Here is a 19,092-nt window from a genome sequence, read left to right on the forward strand (position 1 = left end):
GGGACTGGAACCAGAATGTTTTGAACACCTTTGTGTATTTATTTATGCAAAGCATGTGCAAGGTAGCGTGCACAAATAATGACATATTCTACTGTTTACACTGAGAGGCTAGTGTTTAAAATGGTAAAAACAAACACTGGGAGCTAAAACCAGTCCCATTAGAGCTGTACTGGTTCTTTGTAGCTTTACATACAGGCTGGTAATTGTTGTTTACTTCAGATCCATAGTAGATACGCTATATAGGTACAGTATGTGGGAAAATAAACATGAGCTTACTGGACACCCCATCATCCATCAACCTTTGCATCTGGTTTGTTGAGTTTGCATCACTACTAACAGGGCATTCCATAAATGTCTATGAAAAACAGCCACTGGTGTACCATCAACAAGTGAAAAAGATGTTCCAGTGTCTACTATTTCACCTAATAAGCAATAAATTCAACCCAGTCGACCTTTTCCCCAACAGCATCGTCTCAATACTTACATGATACCCTCACTGGTCATGAAGGGCCTCCTGCTTCTTTACACCAGCCGTTGGTCTATTCCTATGGAAAATCCTAACATTTACGGAGGATCCTATCCATATATATTCTATCTATTCTATTCTACATATTTATCTTTCAACACTCCAGACAGTAAATAACTCTCCATCTGGTCTTCTCTTCCTCAGACACAGCCATTTGGGGCTGTAGAGCGCACTACTAGGCCGGTGGCACAGCTGAGTGTCAAATCAGACTGCTGTTCCACCCAAGCGCCCATCTTACCTTTGTGTAGTCTCGACATTCTGTGCTCTCCCCTTGTTTGTTTGTATAATGTGAATCTTAATAGTGTGTACTATTACTTTTGATCTATGTAACTTGCTACTAAGGTCTACATTTCCTTAGGGATTAATAAAGTGTCTGTCTGCCTGCCTGTCTGTCTGTCTATCCATCCATCCATCCATCTAAAAGTCCAAACTACCCCTACTAACCCCCTAACATAAGGCAGATCTATTTTGCATAAAGAAACGAGCTGTCATTTATCTCAACCTTTGTAAATATTTGGGGTCCCTCTAGGAAAAGCCAAATCTCAGACTGAAATACGATTGAGAGGACCGTATCTGTCGATAATTATATTGCTGGGTCATTTTTGACCCTTAAGACAACACAACGGTTAAACCATTTCAAAATTCATCTTTTACAGGTGGTTTTGTAACCATCACATCACACATTGTCACTGTCGTCCTACACATCATGTCTAAGTGCAGAACGACAACGGCCACAGTGAGAATAAAACCAAAAGTCTCTCGGTCTGTGGGCTGTATTGTATCAGATGATTAATTCTGAGTCATTCTGCACGAGGGCGTGATGTGAAAGCTCTCGACACCCACCAGCATTCACACAGAACACACCACACCACCACACCATACCACCACCACACGCTCCTCAAAACATCAATCATCTCACATTTAATCACACATTACATATGTAATTCAGCTCCAACTTTTATTACAACTGAAAGTGCATGTTTGTAGTGAAGCTGATTATAAAACAGTGATAATGCCAAGAATACAAACTTATAAACAAACAAACAATAATGATTGTTTTAAATGGTGTGGTGCACCACATGGTGTACGAACACTGATGAAACCCTCTGTGAAACAGAACACTTCAGAACGGACTGGTCATAAATCAATCACACCATTATTACAGTACAAAACAGAGACATGCGTATAAAGATTAACATTAAAACAATGTATAGCTACAATAATTTGTTTCTGTCAAAACAATGGCACAGCAAGTGCACCTCATATGACCAAAAGTACCCAATGGAAACTAGCCAGAAGCATCACCTGATTCAACTGAAAACCAAGAACGACCCACTAAACAAGTGAAATCAGACCAAACTCGTGTCTGATCGGTATTAAACCTCCAGATATGTGGACTAGATATAGCAGACCCATAAACTATTCCAACTCAGTGACAACTTTCGGTTTTGATTATAATCAATGATGATAATCTGTGATGAGTGTTACAGTAAACTGTGTGATCGACCCAACAGATCAGGCTTAGATCATGTGACACTGTTTCCTCAGGCTTTACTGCCTCCTACTGGATGAACCAGGTAATACATAATATCCACAGAGCATTTCAGATTCCTCCAGAGCTATTATACACTTACCGGCACTTTATTAGGAGCACTCGTCTTAAACGTTGATTCTTTGGCCATTTTATGAGCTACAGCATGTAGCTAGCTATACATGTAACCCTTCTGTCGTTTGGTACACCTTCTCCACCCATCAACTTACCCCCAGTGAACACTATATTACAGTGATGACATGGAATAGAAAAGGACCAGGACCAGGACCGCCCCACCTGGGGATCGAACCCAGGACCTTCTTACTGTGAGGCGACAGTGCTACCCACTTGGCCACCATGCCACCCAGTGTGTTGATCTTAACCCAGTCTTTTATCAGTGGAAACTTTCTGATCAGAGGACGCTGCTGTTTATTCTTTTCCAAGAATAGACACTGAGGTATTCAGAAATCCCACTTAAAATAATCTGGAGGTTATCAGTAAAGGTTATCTGGGGTCACTTATACTTAATAAATATGGAGAGCAAGGTCACTCAGTAATTGTATACCCACAAAGTTCATCTGAAGGGTAGATATAGTTTATAAAATAATCAACGAATGTGTATACCAGATAAATGTTCCTAATAAAGTGCTCAGTGAGTGTATAATCTTACTAACTACATTAATATGAAATGTATACATGACTATATCACATTGTGCTGAAGGGTGAGGTAACACAGTGATTCCCAAACAATCATGTCACTAAAAAAATAAATAATAAAACAATAAATAATAAAAATATATATAATAAAAGAATATAATAAAAATAAAATCAGGTATGCGGACCAGAATGCACTGCTGTGGCAACCCCAAAATACAAGAGCAGCCAAAAACAATGTTATTTTAATGTATGCAAGTTTAAGGATGGTCACAATGGTCCTCCTAAAAACACACATCTAATGTTTATAGATAACAGTGTGGGTTGAAAAAACAATCACCTATTTATCTTTATTGCTATTTTGAACGCAATTTTCTCCCAATTTTAGCATAGCCGATTAGTCTTACCCTGCTGGGGACCCCGATGGTGTAAGTCCCACCCAGCAGACTAGTGGCTGATTTTGTCACCAGTTGTGGCTGCTAGGGGGCACCCGGTCGACCGATAGCAGACCTGAGATTCGAGCTTGGAGAGTTGGTGTGCTATAGGAATGCATAAAATGGTTTACATTCATATGTTACTTCAACTGACACATAAAGCGTCACCCTGATTTGGAAAACGCTGGTGTGCAACAATATGCTGGTATGTTTCATGCTAAAAACAGGATAAATAAATAAAAATGTACAGTGACTCAAAAGAAACTTCTCCACAGACTGTGTTTGGTCGGGGTTCTCATGATTCTTCATACTTGTGCGATTTTTGAATCTTGGAAGCATCTGAAAGACATAAAAAACAAAAAGACAGAGAGATTTAACTTATCATGGTAATAAATAAAAACAAACGGCTTTAATTTAACTTTAAATAAATGTAAACAACACAAAGAAAGCAGCAGGAATAAAGTTCAGCTTGATCAGATCCCAACAGAAAATAACTCATCACTAATTATACCTGATCGATTCCCACCGTCACGCCCATCACAAATATGATCTAAACATTAGGGTGTGTCCTCTTACCTCTATGTTTATAGAAGCATCTGATTACGAGTCCGACTGCAGTGACCAAGAAAAATCCCAGAAGAATTAAAATCCAATAAATGAGTGTGGACGACTTCTCTTCTTTATCTATGAGTAACAAAATACGTCCATGTTTAAAATCTACAAGTTACAAATGATCATGGTACAGTGGTTCCTGAACTGTGGTTCTCAAACTGTGGTTCCTAAACTGTGGTTCTCAAACTGTGGTTCCTAAACTATAGTTCTCAAATTGTGGTTCTCAAACTGTGGTTCCTAAACTGTAGTTCTCAAACTGTGGTTCCTAAACTGCTTCTTTAACTGTGGTTCGTAAACTGTGGTTCTTTACCTGTGCTTCCTAAACTGTGGTTCTCAAACTGTGGTTAAAAGCATAGGATTTACTTCATAGCATTTTTTATACTACTGTTAGCAACGGATATGACAATAGCAACAAAATTCAATCATTACAAGGGGTGTCCACATACTTTTGGCCAGATGGTGTATTTTATTCTATATATTTGCCATGTCATACCCTAAACAGTCTACAGATGAAATAAAATGGTATAAACTGAATCTCCTACCCCAGGTGAGCGTGATGTTTCCTGGAACGCTGCTGTGATGCACCACACAGCTGTAGATCTGATCTTCTGTCTCCTCCTCCGGTCTGATCACACTTCTTCTGGTCTGATACGTCCCGTCATTATTAGGCAGCGCGTCGTTCATTCCTTCATCCACCGCCTGTAAATTCGGCCCCGACCACTCTACCCGCACCGCTCGGGGGTAAAAACTGGTCACATGACACGTGAGCAGAGTGGATCCTGATCTCTGGACCTCGATGATCCGGATCTCTGGAACTAAATAAAAAAATCATTTGCAGATGGATAAACAGTAAACAAGGTATACTGTGTATTTGCACACTGCCTGTATACCTGCCTGCCACCCAGTGTTTCTGAGTTGAGGCAGCTGGAGAAATCGCACAACTAACTCAGATCTCTCACCTTTCTTTATTTTAAGCGCTGGAGCATTGTCCAGAAATATCTTCAGTCGATCAAAGCAGGTCTTCCTGTAGTACGACGTTATGATCTCGATCAAGATTTGGTCGCTTTCTCGGTGCCTCTTATATGGAACGGCTTGAGGCGTCGAGGCCACGAAGGTCTTGCTGTCGATGTCCAAACTCAAGAAGTCTTTTCCATTGAATGCGTGTGTTAGCAGCGCACTGCGGGTCCCGTTAGGATAGAGGTCGCAACGAAAGAAGCCCTGGTAAACGTTAACTTCTGAAGTCGAACCTGTGATGAAATAAATAAGAAAATATAACATTCTGCCAAAAGTATATGGACCAATAGCTTGTTGGACATTTCATTTCTAAACCAGGGCCAATAAGATAATGGCTTCTACTTTTTTGGGAGGGCTTTCCACAGGATTCTGAAGTGTGGCTGTATGAATCTGTTGCTATTTAGTCAAAACAGAATTTGTGAGAGCTTTGGAGCTTCTCAACACCAAACTTGTGAAACCACGTCATTATAGAACATCTTTATTTGTCATATATACATATACAGGTGTACAGTACAGAGAAATTCTTATTTAGCATATCCCAGCTCATTTGGAAACTGGTCAGCCATTGTACGGCGCCCCTGGAGCCGAGAGTGTTAAGGGCCTTGCTCAAGGGTCCAACAGTTGCTGCTAAGATTTCAACCTTGAACATTTCGATTGATGGCTAAAGCTCTACCCACTAGGCTACCTCTGTTCCACAAACGACAAACTGGTGATAGCAAAATTGGGGCAAATAATTTATTTTATACAATTGATTATACTATTTTAAAAGGGTGTCCACATACTTTCGTCTCTACAGTGTACAGATGTTGTACCTGTGAGGTTAAACTGCTGTATGGCTGCTTGGAGAGCCGTATTCATCCGCAGTCTGTTCAGGTGTGACCTGGCAATGATGTTGTTCCAGTGGTGCTGGCCGTCCGTGCTGTTGAGCCATTCAGGGCACGGTGGGGTGGACTTCATGCTGTCATCGTGGTAAAATACGGTCACGTCGTTTACACTGACCCTCTCCATGTAATCTGGCAGGTTGAGACCCTGACAGCCAATGAAGTTGCCACTTAAGGAATAAACGTCTATCGAATGGGAAAAAACACCAGAAAAATTAATGCTATTTATCAACAGAACATTAAAGCCCGTGGTCTTGGAATGAGACCAACACACTCAAGTGTCCAGATACTTATGACCACAGGGAGAGTGAGTCTATGTCGCTTCGGTCAAGACCACTGCTGGATTTGCTACATCAGTAAGAACCTAAAAGTCTAAGTCTTATTTATTATCACAGGCTATTGGGTTTAAGCATGAGTTTTTCTGCGCCAACTGTTTTATTCACATTGATTTTTATTTTGCTGACTGTACTGTACTTTTACTGTATTTTACATCATTGACTTACTTTATTATTGTCCTGATTTTACTGTACAGGCCCTTGGATGACACTTGAGATCTCTGAAGGTGCTTTATGAATAAACCTGACTTGACATGACTTGACAAAGACCACTGTTCCATGAAATTCTTAAAAGTACAGGCAACCAAGCCTATATTTATTTATATGGGCACAGAGAAGGCACGATCTGTAGTCTGATAAGGAATCAGGAGGTCATGATACAAAGTTAAAAAGCCATTATGGGACTTTCCACACCCCCAAACCAAACTGACCATATAAGTTGGACTGTAGGAGGAAACCAGAGCACCCAGAGGAAACCCATGCGGACACGGGGAGAACATGCAAACTCAACACAGAAAGGACCCCACCTGGGGATCGAACCCAGGACCTTCTTGCTGTGAGGCGACAGTGCTACCGACTTAGCTTTGAAGGCGCTTTATAAATAAATTTGACTTGACATGACTTGACTTAGACCACTGTTCCATGACCTTCTTGATTAAGTCAGGCAACCAAGCCTATATTTATTTGTATGGGCACAGAGAAGTCATCTGTAGTCAAACAAAATCGCTGCTGAGGAATCAGGAGGCCATGATACAAAGTTAAAAGCCATTATGGGACTTTCTATACCACCAAACCAAACCGATCATACAACAAGCTGTAGGTATACTTGACCCTGCATATTTTTTTAGATATCTCATGAGTGAACTCGTTTTTAAAAAAAAAAGAGAAAATAAGTGTTTTAATCATTCAGTCACAGAAGATAAAACAGTTGCAGAAATGTTTGGAATCCAAAACTACCATGATGTTCTACTACAAGTGTGTGTAAGTATATCAGCTTTAGGTTACCAATCCAGACAGGAAACAGTTACTCAAACTAACAAAAGCTAAATAAATGTACTCACCATCACCAAACAGCAGGAGTGGATGCAGGAGAAACAATAAAACGTAAATAATCATTTTATCCAGGTTTAAACATTTATTCCTTACTGTAAATAATGTAAATCAGCTTCAGCCTGATGCAATAATCTGTAAAAATGAAAGTAAAATAACAGCAACGTTTTCTAGATTTTACATCACATCACATCACATACTGACTTTTTCTTATTGTAAATATATTAAAAATCGTGTAATTATTTACACTAAAGCTCTGAAACTTATAATGACGCATTTCTGTTAGAAGCGCTGAATCGACGCGTGGTTGACCCGCCCACTATAACGGACATATGATTGACATCCCGATCAGCCAATCAGAAGCGAGAATGTTGTGGCATCACGTATGAGCACATTAAACAGAGGAGGAAGACGGTCCAAAGGTCCAACAAGTTCTATTCTCACGGAAATGTAAAATTAGAGAAGCTGTAAGAGTAGTGTGTGGATGTAAACAAAGAAATACACGACATTATAAACAAATAATGTCCGAAAAACGTCGTCACGTAACCTGATAAGAGGGTGGAGACCTCCATAACCCCAAAATGGAGGGTGTAACAGTGGGTAGACAGGATCGCGTCTACAGCTCACAAAATTAAAACCCTAACTACAATATCAGCACATTAATGAAGGCTCTACTCACCTTATAAGAGTGGACTTACATATATTTACATTTTCAGCATTTAGCGGACGCTTGCATCCCAACAGTTCTGTAACAGTGTACTGTCTAAGCATTCGAGGGTTAAGGGCCTTGCTCCAGGGCCCAACAGTGGCAACCTGTTAGTAGTAAGGCTTGTACCGGCAACCTTTTGATTACTGGACCAGTACCTTAACCTCTAGGTACAAAAAGCCTGAAATTCATCTTTCCTTCCAAATGAGTCGGGTGCTTCATTTGGCGTGTCGACAGCATGAGCGGTTATTAAAACTTTATTCAATAGTAATTAACGAGCATTTCGGGCTCCTCAATAAAGTAGTGGACGTCCTCACGGAAAGTGGCGGCTTTAAACCAATGAAATACAGTAATTTTTGTAGATGTGTTCATAAGCCAGTGAGAGGCAAATTAATTATGATCATTACAAGCATCTGGTTCGCTTCCAAAGGTGGACAAGTACGTGTCCGTCCAGGCTTTGCACCTGATTGCAGACAGGCAGATGAAAAACCAGTCCTTCTGCCCTAAAACCGGACGTATGGACACCCTACCACTCAAGTGTGAAACCTGACACAAGTTCCAAAAATGGAATTTGATTATAGGAACCAACAAAAATGTGGGAAGGGCAAAGGTTACAATCTATTATCATGGTGAATTATCGACCGGACTGGCATCTACACAGACATGATTGGCTATGTCTGAGGGTTAAGTGGCCAAAGCCCTGTGATGGAGTGGTGCCCAGTCCAGGGTATTCCTGCTTTGTCTTTTCCTCATTGTTTTGTCTGGCCAGGATAAAATGGTTGATGAAAATAAAATAAAATTGAATTAAAAAGTCAAGAATGGTAAAAAGTCAACGAGGCAAACAGTAATGTCATTACACACACACACAAAAAAATTTAAGGTTGTCCTCTTTTGCTAAGAGTAGGGCAGTTTTTCAGGTTCAATTCAGCTTTATAATATAGTATAATATAACTGTTATTTACAGTACATTTACACAAAATGTTGAATTTTACATTATATAATCAATATACATCGATACATTGCACAAAGTGCAGTTAATTACAAGTATCAAACAAACATCGTAAACTTAGCAAATAAAAAATATGAAACAGAAACAGTGCAGCAGTAAAGATGAGGTTATACGTCATGTGCGGGTAATGTAAACATTAAAATAAGCAGGAGCTACAATATTTTGTTTCTGCCAGATAAAAATGGCACAGCATATGCATACTATATGGCCAAATGTACCTGCGGGCTTTCATACCATCCAGCCAGGAGCTTCACCTGATTCAACTGATCAAGAACACCTTATGTAAACTTGTGTTTGATTGGTATCACCACCTGCAGCTTCACCGGCCTTTTGTAAGGTGAATGAAGTACCAGGGCCATCAGTGCACAACAAATAGAACCATTAAGTGGGCACTCAGAGCTGCCTTTGGTTGGTTGAGGCACCTGCAGGGGAGGCATTGCAATACCGCTCTCTATGAGACTCTATGAGACCCTACCCCTGACAGGTAAAGGTAAATAGAAGTGGCCGACAGCTTTGTGGACTTGGTTTCATAAGATGTTGGAAACATTGCTTAAAGATGTAATTGCAGTGGAGGGTTGTGTACTACACAGGTTCACAGACTTTTCACTGTCAGGGCAACCTGTAAACAATTAATCTATTCATGGCACCCAAAAGTGACAAAATAACTGAAACCTTTATATAAATATACTCATTATAGTCCAGTCACTGACTCCGATGAATAAACCGTCTCCACTGAGTAGAAGATCTGCAGGGTTGTTAAGATACTTGAACAGCTTTATCCATGTGGACATTTCAAATTGAAGTATCTGTAAAACATTAAGCCGGAGAGAATAAATTCATTGTGGTAATAACTGATCACTAATTATATCTGATCAACACAAACCCAAGAGGAAAAATCCCAATTCCCACCTCCACACCCATCACAGGTATAATCTGAACATTAGGGTGTGTCCTCTTACCTCTGGGTTTACAGAAGCATCTGATTACGAGTCCAACAGCAGTGACCAGGAAAAATCCCAAAGGTAATAAAATCCAGTAAGCAAGTGTGGACGGCTTCTCTTTCTTATCTACAAGTAAAATCCACAAGTTACAAATGATCCCAGTACAGTGGTTCTCAAACTGTGGTACGAGTGTGTGGAGCTACTTTAGATCATCTTCAGATCTTTGCTCCTTTTACTGGAATAAAAAAGCAAACTCCACATACTTTTAGCTATAAAGCAATTGCACAATCTTCGAACTCAGGGTTTTTCAAGAGTATTCTGGAGAGTTAATGGTTCGATGAAATAAATGGTATAAATTGAATCTCCTACCCCAGGTGAGCGTGATGTTTTCTGGAACGCTGCTGTGATGCACCACACAGCTGTAGATCTGATCTTCTGTCTCCTCCTCCGGTCTGATCACACTTCTTCTGGTCTGATACGTCCCGTCGTTATTAGGCAGCGCGTCGTTCATTCCTTCATCAACCGGCAGTAAGTTTGGCCCCGTCCACTCTACCCGCACCGCTCGGGGGTAAAAACCGGTCACATGACACGTGAGCAGGGTGGATCCTGATCTCTGGACCTCGATGATCCGAACCTCTGGAACTACATAAAAAAATCATTTAGATGCAGATGAAGAAACACTCAACAATTAAAGTATTTTTTTTTTATATTAATATTATATTTCAGTGTTTAAGTATTTTTTATTATTAAGAGTCGCAGTGTTGTGCACTATATGGTCGAAAGTAAGTAAACACCTCTCCTAATTATTGTGTTTAGGTCCTTTAGCCAAATCTACTGATACCTGATGTTAAAAGTGTTGTACACCTGTTAATAATTACTGAATGATGTATACTCTTACCTTTGTGCCAATAGTTTAGGAAAGGCCCTTTACTGTTCCAGCCTGACTGTGCCCCTGTGCACAAAACGAGCTCTATATAGTCACGATTTGATGAATTTGGTGAGGAGGAATCCCAGTGGCCTGGACACAGCCCTGACCTCAACCCTACTAAACACCTCTAGAATGAATTGCAGCAATGATTTCGAGCCAGGTTATCAGTGCCATGGTTTCTAACCAATCTTCTCCTCCAGGGCTTCCTGCAGTTGCCCCTATCTTCTTGAAATAGCCCCTGTGTGTGTTGACTAGTGACGTATTGGCACCTGGTCTGTATATCTGCTTGGAACCCAATGTTTCTGGGTTGGACTGGACCCTCCACGACCCCTGCTGGAATTAAGTAGCTGGAGAAATTGCACAACTAACTCGACAGCTCAGATCTCTCACCTTTCTTTATTTTAAGCGCTGGAGCATTGTTTAGAAAGATCTTCAGTCGATCAAAGCAGGTCTTCTTGTAGAAAGATGCTGTGATGTCGAGCAAGATTTGGTCGCTTTCTCTCTGTCTTTTTATTGAAAGAGCTTGAGGTGCAGAAGCAACAAATGTCTTTCTGTCGATATCCAAACTTAAGAAGTCTTTTCCATTAAAGGCATGTGTTAGCAACGCCTTGAGCGTCCCATCTGGGTAGAGTTCACACCGGCTAAAGCCTTGGTAAATGTTAACTTCTGAAACCGAACCTGTATATGAATATATAAAAAATACAATATATTACCGAAAGTATATGGACACATGTCCATGAGCTTGTTGTCCAAGAAAGTTGTTTATAAAATGTATTTGCATTAAATAATGTAAGAATGTTTACCTGTGAGGTTAAACTGCTGTATGGCTGATTGGAGATTTGTATTCATAGTCTGTTTGTTGTGCTGTGATATGAGACTAATGTCGTTCCAGTGGTGCTGGCCAGCAGAGCTGTTGAGCCATTTGGGGCACGGTGGGGTGGACTTCATGCTGCTGTTGTGGTGAAAGACGGTCACGTCGTCCACAGTGATTCTCTCTATGTAACCTGGCAGGTTGAGACCCTGAGAGCCAAGAAAGTAGCCACTAATGGAATGGACATCTGTAAAAAAAAAGAAAAAAAATGAAAGGACATAGTAATGCTTAATGGTATCTCTTGTAAATAAGTACCCAAAGCATGTCATTTAAGTACCCAAAACATGTCTCTAACATACTACATTCCAGTCCAGTCTGAATAGGGCTATGGAATCAATCCCCAGTCCCCAGGACGTACTGTTACTGGGCTGCAACCACTACAACAGTTTGGTCAATATGACACCACAGAGTGTAATTTTTCTCCATTTCTTTTCATTCTCATGTTTTACCACCACTTTATCCTGGTCAGGGTCCAGTGGGTCTGGTTTCCCTGGAATCACAACACTTTCCCAGACATAGCCAATAGTCAATCAAGCAATATAAAACATTCTAAAACATAACATTGTCACTAAAGTTGCTGTATGTATATTTTTGTACCCAGAACAATTAAAAAAACACACAATAAACTTATAAAATAACTTAAATTCGTTAAATGTTTGCCAATAAAGTTTGTTCCAATCATTCAGTTACAAAACATTTGGTGAAACCATTTAAATCCCAGGACTGACATTAACTAACTACACATATTTACCAAACCAAACACTTTAAATAATCTACTGAAGGTTCAGAAATGTACTCACCACCATCGATCAGCTGAAGATGATGCAGAAAAATCAGTAACATGTAAATTATTCTCATTTCTTACAGCTTAAAAGAGCGTTAAAGGAAATATCAGCTTCACAACAACAGACTGAAAGTGAAAGTGTCTGTATGTTTACTGTCACCGTGGTTCCAGCTTATACATTTCATTAACAGCCTCACCGATTTATACCCAAACGTGATAAAATACTTATTAAATTATGTAAACTGAAAATACTGTACAAAGATAGAGATATTATGAGCGAAAACACCATGATTTCACATCTCTGGAGAGAAAACAATGTTTGGAAACCACCCGAAAAGAGTCGACTCTCACATTTCAAGCACAAAGAGTCGACTCTCACGTTTCAAGCACAGAGAGTCGACTCTCACGTTTCAAGCACAAAGATTCGACTCTCACATTTCAAACACAAAGAGTCGACTCTCACGTTTTAAGCACACATTTCAAGCACAAAAATTTTAACTACAACAAAGAGTTGTATTTTATCAAGTGTAACCCACATTACATACTACAACTCTTATACTGACACTTTTACCCTTTATTACATAATAAAAAACAGATTTTTAAGAATAAATTTAATAGCATTCAAAGTATTCAGCATATTAATATTTCACATTTCCAGCATTTAGCAGACGCTTTTATCCAAAGCAACTTACAGTACAGTGACAGTATACAGTCTAAGCAATTGAGGGTTAAGAGCCTTGCTCAAGGGCCCAACAGCAGCAACCTGGCAGTAGTGGGGCTTGAACCAGCGACCTTTGGATTATTAGTCCAGTACCTTAACCGCTAGGCTACAACTGCCCTAATAACTTCAATAGCTTTTAAAATATTCATCAAATTGTAATTGAAACCCCCTATCACCGATCAGTCGTGTAGTGTGAAATACACACCGACTGAAAAGACTCCTGATTACAAGAGATCCAGTCGTGTAGTGTGAACTGTACAGCGACCCGGCAGATCAGAAAGTCGTGTAGTGTGAACTTGGCATTAACTCGACTCCAGATTCAGGTTAATTCTCAAATCCAGCAATGAATATACAGGAAATAAAACATTTACTGCACTATAAACATTGTTAAAATAATGATTGTTTAAAATAATATGAATGAATAATACGTACAAAAAGGTTTAAGTTACTGTTAAGCAAAGAAAAATGTAGTAATAACCATTTATTACTGTTAAAGCAGATTTTTAATACCACGAACACGTGAAAAACAATGACATTAATCCATTTTAACTATCACAGAGAAAAAATGTTGTATAATATATAATGCTAAAACATGTAAAAATTGGCCCTGGTTGCCTTAAACTTCTTCTTTAAACTAGTAACAATTTGTTATTCATAAAAATATTATTTGATTGATCTTTATTTTCTTATTATTAGTGTGATTGCAGAATGCAAGCACACTATTGTTATTGTTATTTTCGTTTTCAATATATTATTGCCATTCCGCCCGTTTTTTGTCTCCCTTTCTTCGTCCGCAATTTTCGAGATATCGACCCCGTTCCAGTGCCAAATCGTCCGGCCCATACGGGAATGGACTGCTTGTATACAGCTTTTGGATCGAACCAACACTGTGGGCACAGTGCCCGTTTTAAGGTGCCCGTTTTGCCCCATTGACTCCCATTCATTTTGAAAAAAATTTCGAGCTATAAATGCCGTTCCAACTCTTGATGGACCGGGTCATTAATTAGCGCCCAAATCCAAAAAATCATCTGGATACGCCCATCCGTGTGGCATTTATGCCCGTTTTTGCCCGAATTTTGCGAGAAAAATTTTGACACCTTTGGCCTTCCATAACACGTCAACGTGATGACGTAGGCAACCACCTCGGACTGTTCCGAAAAAGCTACATGGCTGCCGATTTGAAAACGAACTTATTTTGGTCTGTAACTAAAGTATTAGTGATTTTTAAAGTAAAAATGCTGCACAGAATGAAATTATACTTCAGTTAGACTTGGCAGTGAGCGTCAAATCGATCGCGTTGCAACAGAAAAAAAGATATTTCTATCCGTTAGCTTCAAGGCTAACGGATGCATTGAAATCAATGGGAATTGGTAAATGCTAAAAGAGGGACCGAAGTCTGAGTGCACTATGCCTGAAAGCTGTAAATGAGACACAGCCGATCATAGATTGCGCAATACCATGGCCCCTGCAGTGATAATCACATGTAAATGAATGAGTACTGATTTGTAAGCAGTAGAAACGTGCAGAAATGCATTTTTTTACAGGTTTGGCTTTTCAAACACACCCAGAGTGAACTTGTGCTCACACCACAGCTGGTGCACAGATACAGTGGCCTGTCTGGGAGAAAGTATTCACACCCCACGCACCGCACCACTTCTAAACACATGCGCGCCCCCGACCTGCGCACGCCCGCCGACCGGCACACGGCAATCACACTCGCATTTTCTCCGAAAATGCACATCTCTAGTTATTGTTACTACTGCTATTATTATTATTTTTTATATTAAAATAAAACTGAGAACTGACACTTTTGTCATCAACACGAACCCCAATCAACAGCTTTTACCACATCTTGTCTAACCACATCTTGTTTGTGAGGTCAAGTGCCTGACCTCACAAATGCCTTTTTGACTGAAAAGTGCACAAATTCCTACAAAGAAGAAACTGCATTATTATGTTTATTATTTTTTAATGATATTTCCATGCTCATGCTCAAGTGTCCACATACTAGAGTTTGTTATTTGTACAGGGAATGAAAACTTGACTTATTAACTGTATGATATTATTTCAGTGTGCAGTAGAATTTCTTATGTTTTGTCCACTCCCTGTAGATGATCTGGAAAGAATAAACCATTAGTTCCAGTTGGTGGCAGTAAGACTGGTTTAGTCTTTACAGCTTTCACATAGAAAAAGAACGGGCTTTAAAGCGCATGCGCAGACTTGCCCTCAGCCTCTGTTCAACACGTGTGTTAAGGAGAGCTGCGGAGGGTGGTGTTGCTGAAGTAGGAACTGCTGGATTTATTAAAATATCTTTAATTATAGTCGTGTGAAATGAAGTTTTAGATTCTGTCGTGATTCTTAATGATATATTTAATATGTTTATTATTACAGATGTTTGATTGTGGCTTCAGGATCAGACTGAAATGTGTGAGTTTGAGTTGGACACGTGGCTGGACGTGAAGATCCACATGAACATCAAGGTGAGGACGGATTTAATATGTTAAAATGTTCTAGTCCTCAAATAGGTTGTGCAATATTTATCCACTGCATATTGTGGTTCTAAACGGGTGTAATATTAGTTACCAGTTCATGTTACGTGGATTACTGGTACCCCCCTGAATCTCCAGGTTTAACTCTGTTAATGGTGAATTTTGTTAAATATTAACATTATTTTAGATCTCTAGGTTATATTAAGTGATCATTTAGCTGTTATATGGACATAATTATAATCTTAGTGTTTTGGTGTGTATTTTATGATCATATAGTTTCTTCACACATCGTAATATAATAGTTACAAATTATTATGACAGTAAAATAGAGTGAACATGGAATAAACATGATTCCTAAAATCTGTAAGCCTGAAATGATTGCCTTTAAATTGGGCGATAAAAAGTTATTCAGACTCGATTTAAAACTAAAGCCATAAGCTTGCATTATTAATAATGCTTAATTATTTTGCATAGTATTGAAGACTTTATAAGAATTGCCTGTTTTATATACATTTTTGTCCCTGTTAAGTCAAAATACTAAGTCAATAACTGATTGAATAAATTATTTGCAGGTTTATATTGACCCAGTTTAAATCTTCATGGTTTCCACTGAACCAGAGATGCTTGAAGGTCTCGAGTCCTGATGTACTGGTCATGAGGTGAGCATCTTGTCTGTACCACTTGTGCCAACAGTTTCCAGATGGGATGTATGTATGTATGAATGAATAATTGTGCAGGCTGATCAGCGAGGTTGAGTCTGTAGTGACTCTGTCCTTTCCTGTATGTCTGCTAGAGGAACTGAGGTGGTTTGAAGCTTTAACTGGTGTTTGTACAGTGAGGCTATAGAAACCTCACACATCCTTTATATGTAGATACACTGTGGGTGTGGGTGAGAATACACGGTTTATGGGTTTTAATTTATGCTGTTTATATTGTTTTCAGGTTTTTGTAAGATGGGAAAATCAAGTCCAAGTGTATTGGGATTTTTGGTGAGTAACCAAACTGGACTCGGTCTGGTATAACATTAAATGTTACCATTATTAAGCCAGTAGAACAGTAGAGTCTTTTTTTGAGTATTTTGTTAATTGTCAAAGTGAATGACCTGAAATATATGTAAGTGCACAAACCTCTATACAGTTTAATGCACACATTCAAGTTTAATACATTAAATGTACACAAGTGCAAAATTTGGACATGTATTTAAACCCTGGTGCAGACTGTTCAGCGAGGCAGAGTTGACCATGTGACTCTGACCTTTCCTGTATGTCTGCTAGAGAACCTGGAGGTGGTTTGAGACCTGACTGTGCTTCATGACAGCAGTGTCATAGAAACCTCATACAAGTCAACGTTTCACTTTGTTCTTAACCCCGTCACATGAGCACTATTCGATCAAAGTTTCTTCTTTTGCAGGGAAACTTGCAGCATTCAGAATGTGGATTTGCAAGCTGCTGCTGTTCATGAACCTACTTTTGAACCATTTGGTTCTGGCTTTGTTCCCAGCTTCCCAACTGGAACCAAATGATATTAGGTTTTAAGCATGAACCCTGACATAAAAGGGTGTCAACTTTGAGAGGAAAGAGAATAATAGAACAATACCTGTAGTTGATCTGTCAAGTCAACTTTATTTATATAGCGCTTTTTACAATATACATTGTCTCAAAGCAACTTTACAAAATCCAGGACCAACAGATACAAAAAAATCTGTGTGCTCTGCCATCTCGTTACTCCTGTTTACTTTAGTTATGTGTTGTGCAGAGACCTCCGTTGATGACACATCCTTGGTTCCAATAAGGACTGGTGCAAATTTCTGTCGGTTCTCTGAATAGCACCAATGTTCTAATAAGCCAGAATGGAACCAATTCAAGATCCAGAGTTATTTTGCCTGCAAAGGGCTGTGTATGTTATCATCTTTGTGTCTTATTTAAAATGCTCTACTAATAAAGTCATCATTTGATGAATGTGTTGTGTAATATTTGAACCAGTTCGACTTATTTTATACAGAATTGGTTGTTCGCAAGCGTATGCTATTTTTATTAAATACACATTTGCCTGAACATATACCTCACACCACTTACATTCTCATGGGTAAATGGAACAGATTCCAAAAATTCTCATTAAACTCATTAAAAATGATTGCCAGTGTTGCCACTTTTTGGGATTTAGGGGATCGAATTGGGGATTTTGCTGAGTAATCTTGGGATTTTTAATTTGCACTCAAGCAATTAAAATCTGCACACAATTTTATAGTCTACGGTCATAAATAAGGAATGATGAAGCATAGTACTGAATAATGTTTGGTTGCTGGTTACTACTACGGCTGCTGAACATACTTCTTTACTCACTTAAATTTTCTTGGACGTGAGAACATGTCACATCTGTTATCTGTGCATTTTACTTTTTTGATAATTGTGATGGATTGCAGGAATAAATGTGTGTCAATCATCGTAGTGTAAATGGTTAAAGATCTGATTTTCTCATGGCATCGTTTGATAATTGTAATAGCGTGGAGTCTGATAGCAAATCAGATCAGACGGGACACTCTGGGTTTGAAAGACATGAATATTTTTCTTTATATTCCAATTTGTAAATATTAGTACTGCTAATGAACCTGCTTTTTCTTTCAGTTAACTCTGGGTTTTTGTGAATAATTGTGAAAATACGTTATATAAATCTAAACAATTTTGGGATTTTGAGGCAAGATCTTGGGAATTCTTAAAATGGAGAGAGTCAACACTGATGATTGTACAACAAGATTTCTGTGACTTTCTGTTTGGACACTGAGGAAGAACCAAGACAAAGATGCTAACCAGCCTTGTTTCTGTCACCGAAATGTTAAATGTTCACTTCACACATGTGCTTGTTGTTTGTAAGGACACTAACCGGTGGTATTTATTGGTTTTGATTCAATTGTATTTCAATTAAAACGTTTGACAATCATTGCTTTAAGCTACATACTATACTAATGTACCTCATTGGAGAATAAAGTACTTTCTCATTTAAAAATATATGAACTACTAAGGATTCCCAGTTATAAAAGGTATGTTTTAATATTTCCATTTCAGAGAGTGCAGGAGAGATGCAGTTATACTGGTTTTATGGCATTTTTAACTGTAAATTGGGAGGAGACGCAACATATACTATATATAGCATGTGTGTCACAAACTATGCTAACAATAGTCATTCTGTTTATGTAATGAAGTGTTTAGGTTTATTGTGAACTTGCATTATATTATATACATTTGCTTTACCAGTAGCTAAATATCTGTAGTGGAAAATTCAAGTGTATATACCAAGTACCGGTACATGTACACAGTTGCTTTTATTTATTTTAGCATAGTTATGTTCATTTAAATTGAGTTAATTGTACTTTTCATGCTAATCAGAGTCAGTAGTAGGTTTGTATACAAGTGAAATGATTAATAAAGCTTAGTTTTTTATATCTAAGACCATTTTATTGCACAACAGCTCTCAATGTGAATAGAAGTTTGTTGATTGTTGATGGTTTCCAGCGCTACCAGACCAGTTACTAACGAACACAGCGGTGTGCTATTGCATCCTGCATCCATGCTCATCTTGCATTCCAAGGACCCTTTAGTAGTGCTTTAC

At 38.9% G+C, this 19,092-nt stretch overlaps 1 protein-coding gene, 1 long non-coding RNA gene and 1 other non-coding gene across 3 annotated transcripts; 2 read left to right on the top strand and 1 right to left on the bottom strand.

Annotated features, from left to right (window-relative positions):
- Positions 1-1,484: 1,484 nt before the first annotated feature.
- LOC134300798 (uncharacterized) lies at positions 1,485-12,349 on the bottom strand. Its single transcript, XM_062985224.1, has 11 exons — positions 12,293-12,349; positions 11,425-11,679; positions 11,012-11,299; positions 10,063-10,335; positions 9,712-9,819; positions 7,049-7,114; positions 5,584-5,838; positions 4,717-5,004; positions 4,300-4,572; positions 3,722-3,829; positions 1,485-3,484 (listed from the first exon to the last, which is right to left on the bottom strand). Exons 1-11 carry the CDS (start codon positions 12,333-12,335, stop codon positions 3,441-3,443), a joined length of 2,001 nt encoding a protein of 666 aa, XP_062841294.1. The 5' UTR covers positions 12,336-12,349; the 3' UTR covers positions 1,485-3,440.
- A 2,887-nt stretch (positions 12,350-15,236) lies between these two features.
- On the top strand, positions 15,237-17,444 carry LOC134303757 (uncharacterized). The gene is made up of 5 exons (XR_010007692.1): positions 15,237-15,279; positions 15,389-15,477; positions 16,059-16,145; positions 16,429-16,475; positions 16,897-17,444. It is a non-coding gene; the product is annotated as an uncharacterized LOC134303757 (long non-coding RNA).
- LOC134309456 (small nucleolar RNA SNORA9) lies at positions 16,218-16,347 on the top strand. Its single transcript, XR_010011171.1, has one exon. It is a non-coding gene; the product is annotated as a small nucleolar RNA SNORA9 (small nucleolar RNA).
- Positions 17,445-19,092: the final 1,648 nt, after the last annotated feature.

This window comes from Trichomycterus rosablanca, chromosome 2, assembly GCF_030014385.1.
Source record: "Trichomycterus rosablanca isolate fTriRos1 chromosome 2, fTriRos1.hap1, whole genome shotgun sequence".
Lineage (NCBI taxonomy): Eukaryota > Metazoa > Chordata > Actinopteri > Siluriformes > Trichomycteridae > Trichomycterus > Trichomycterus rosablanca.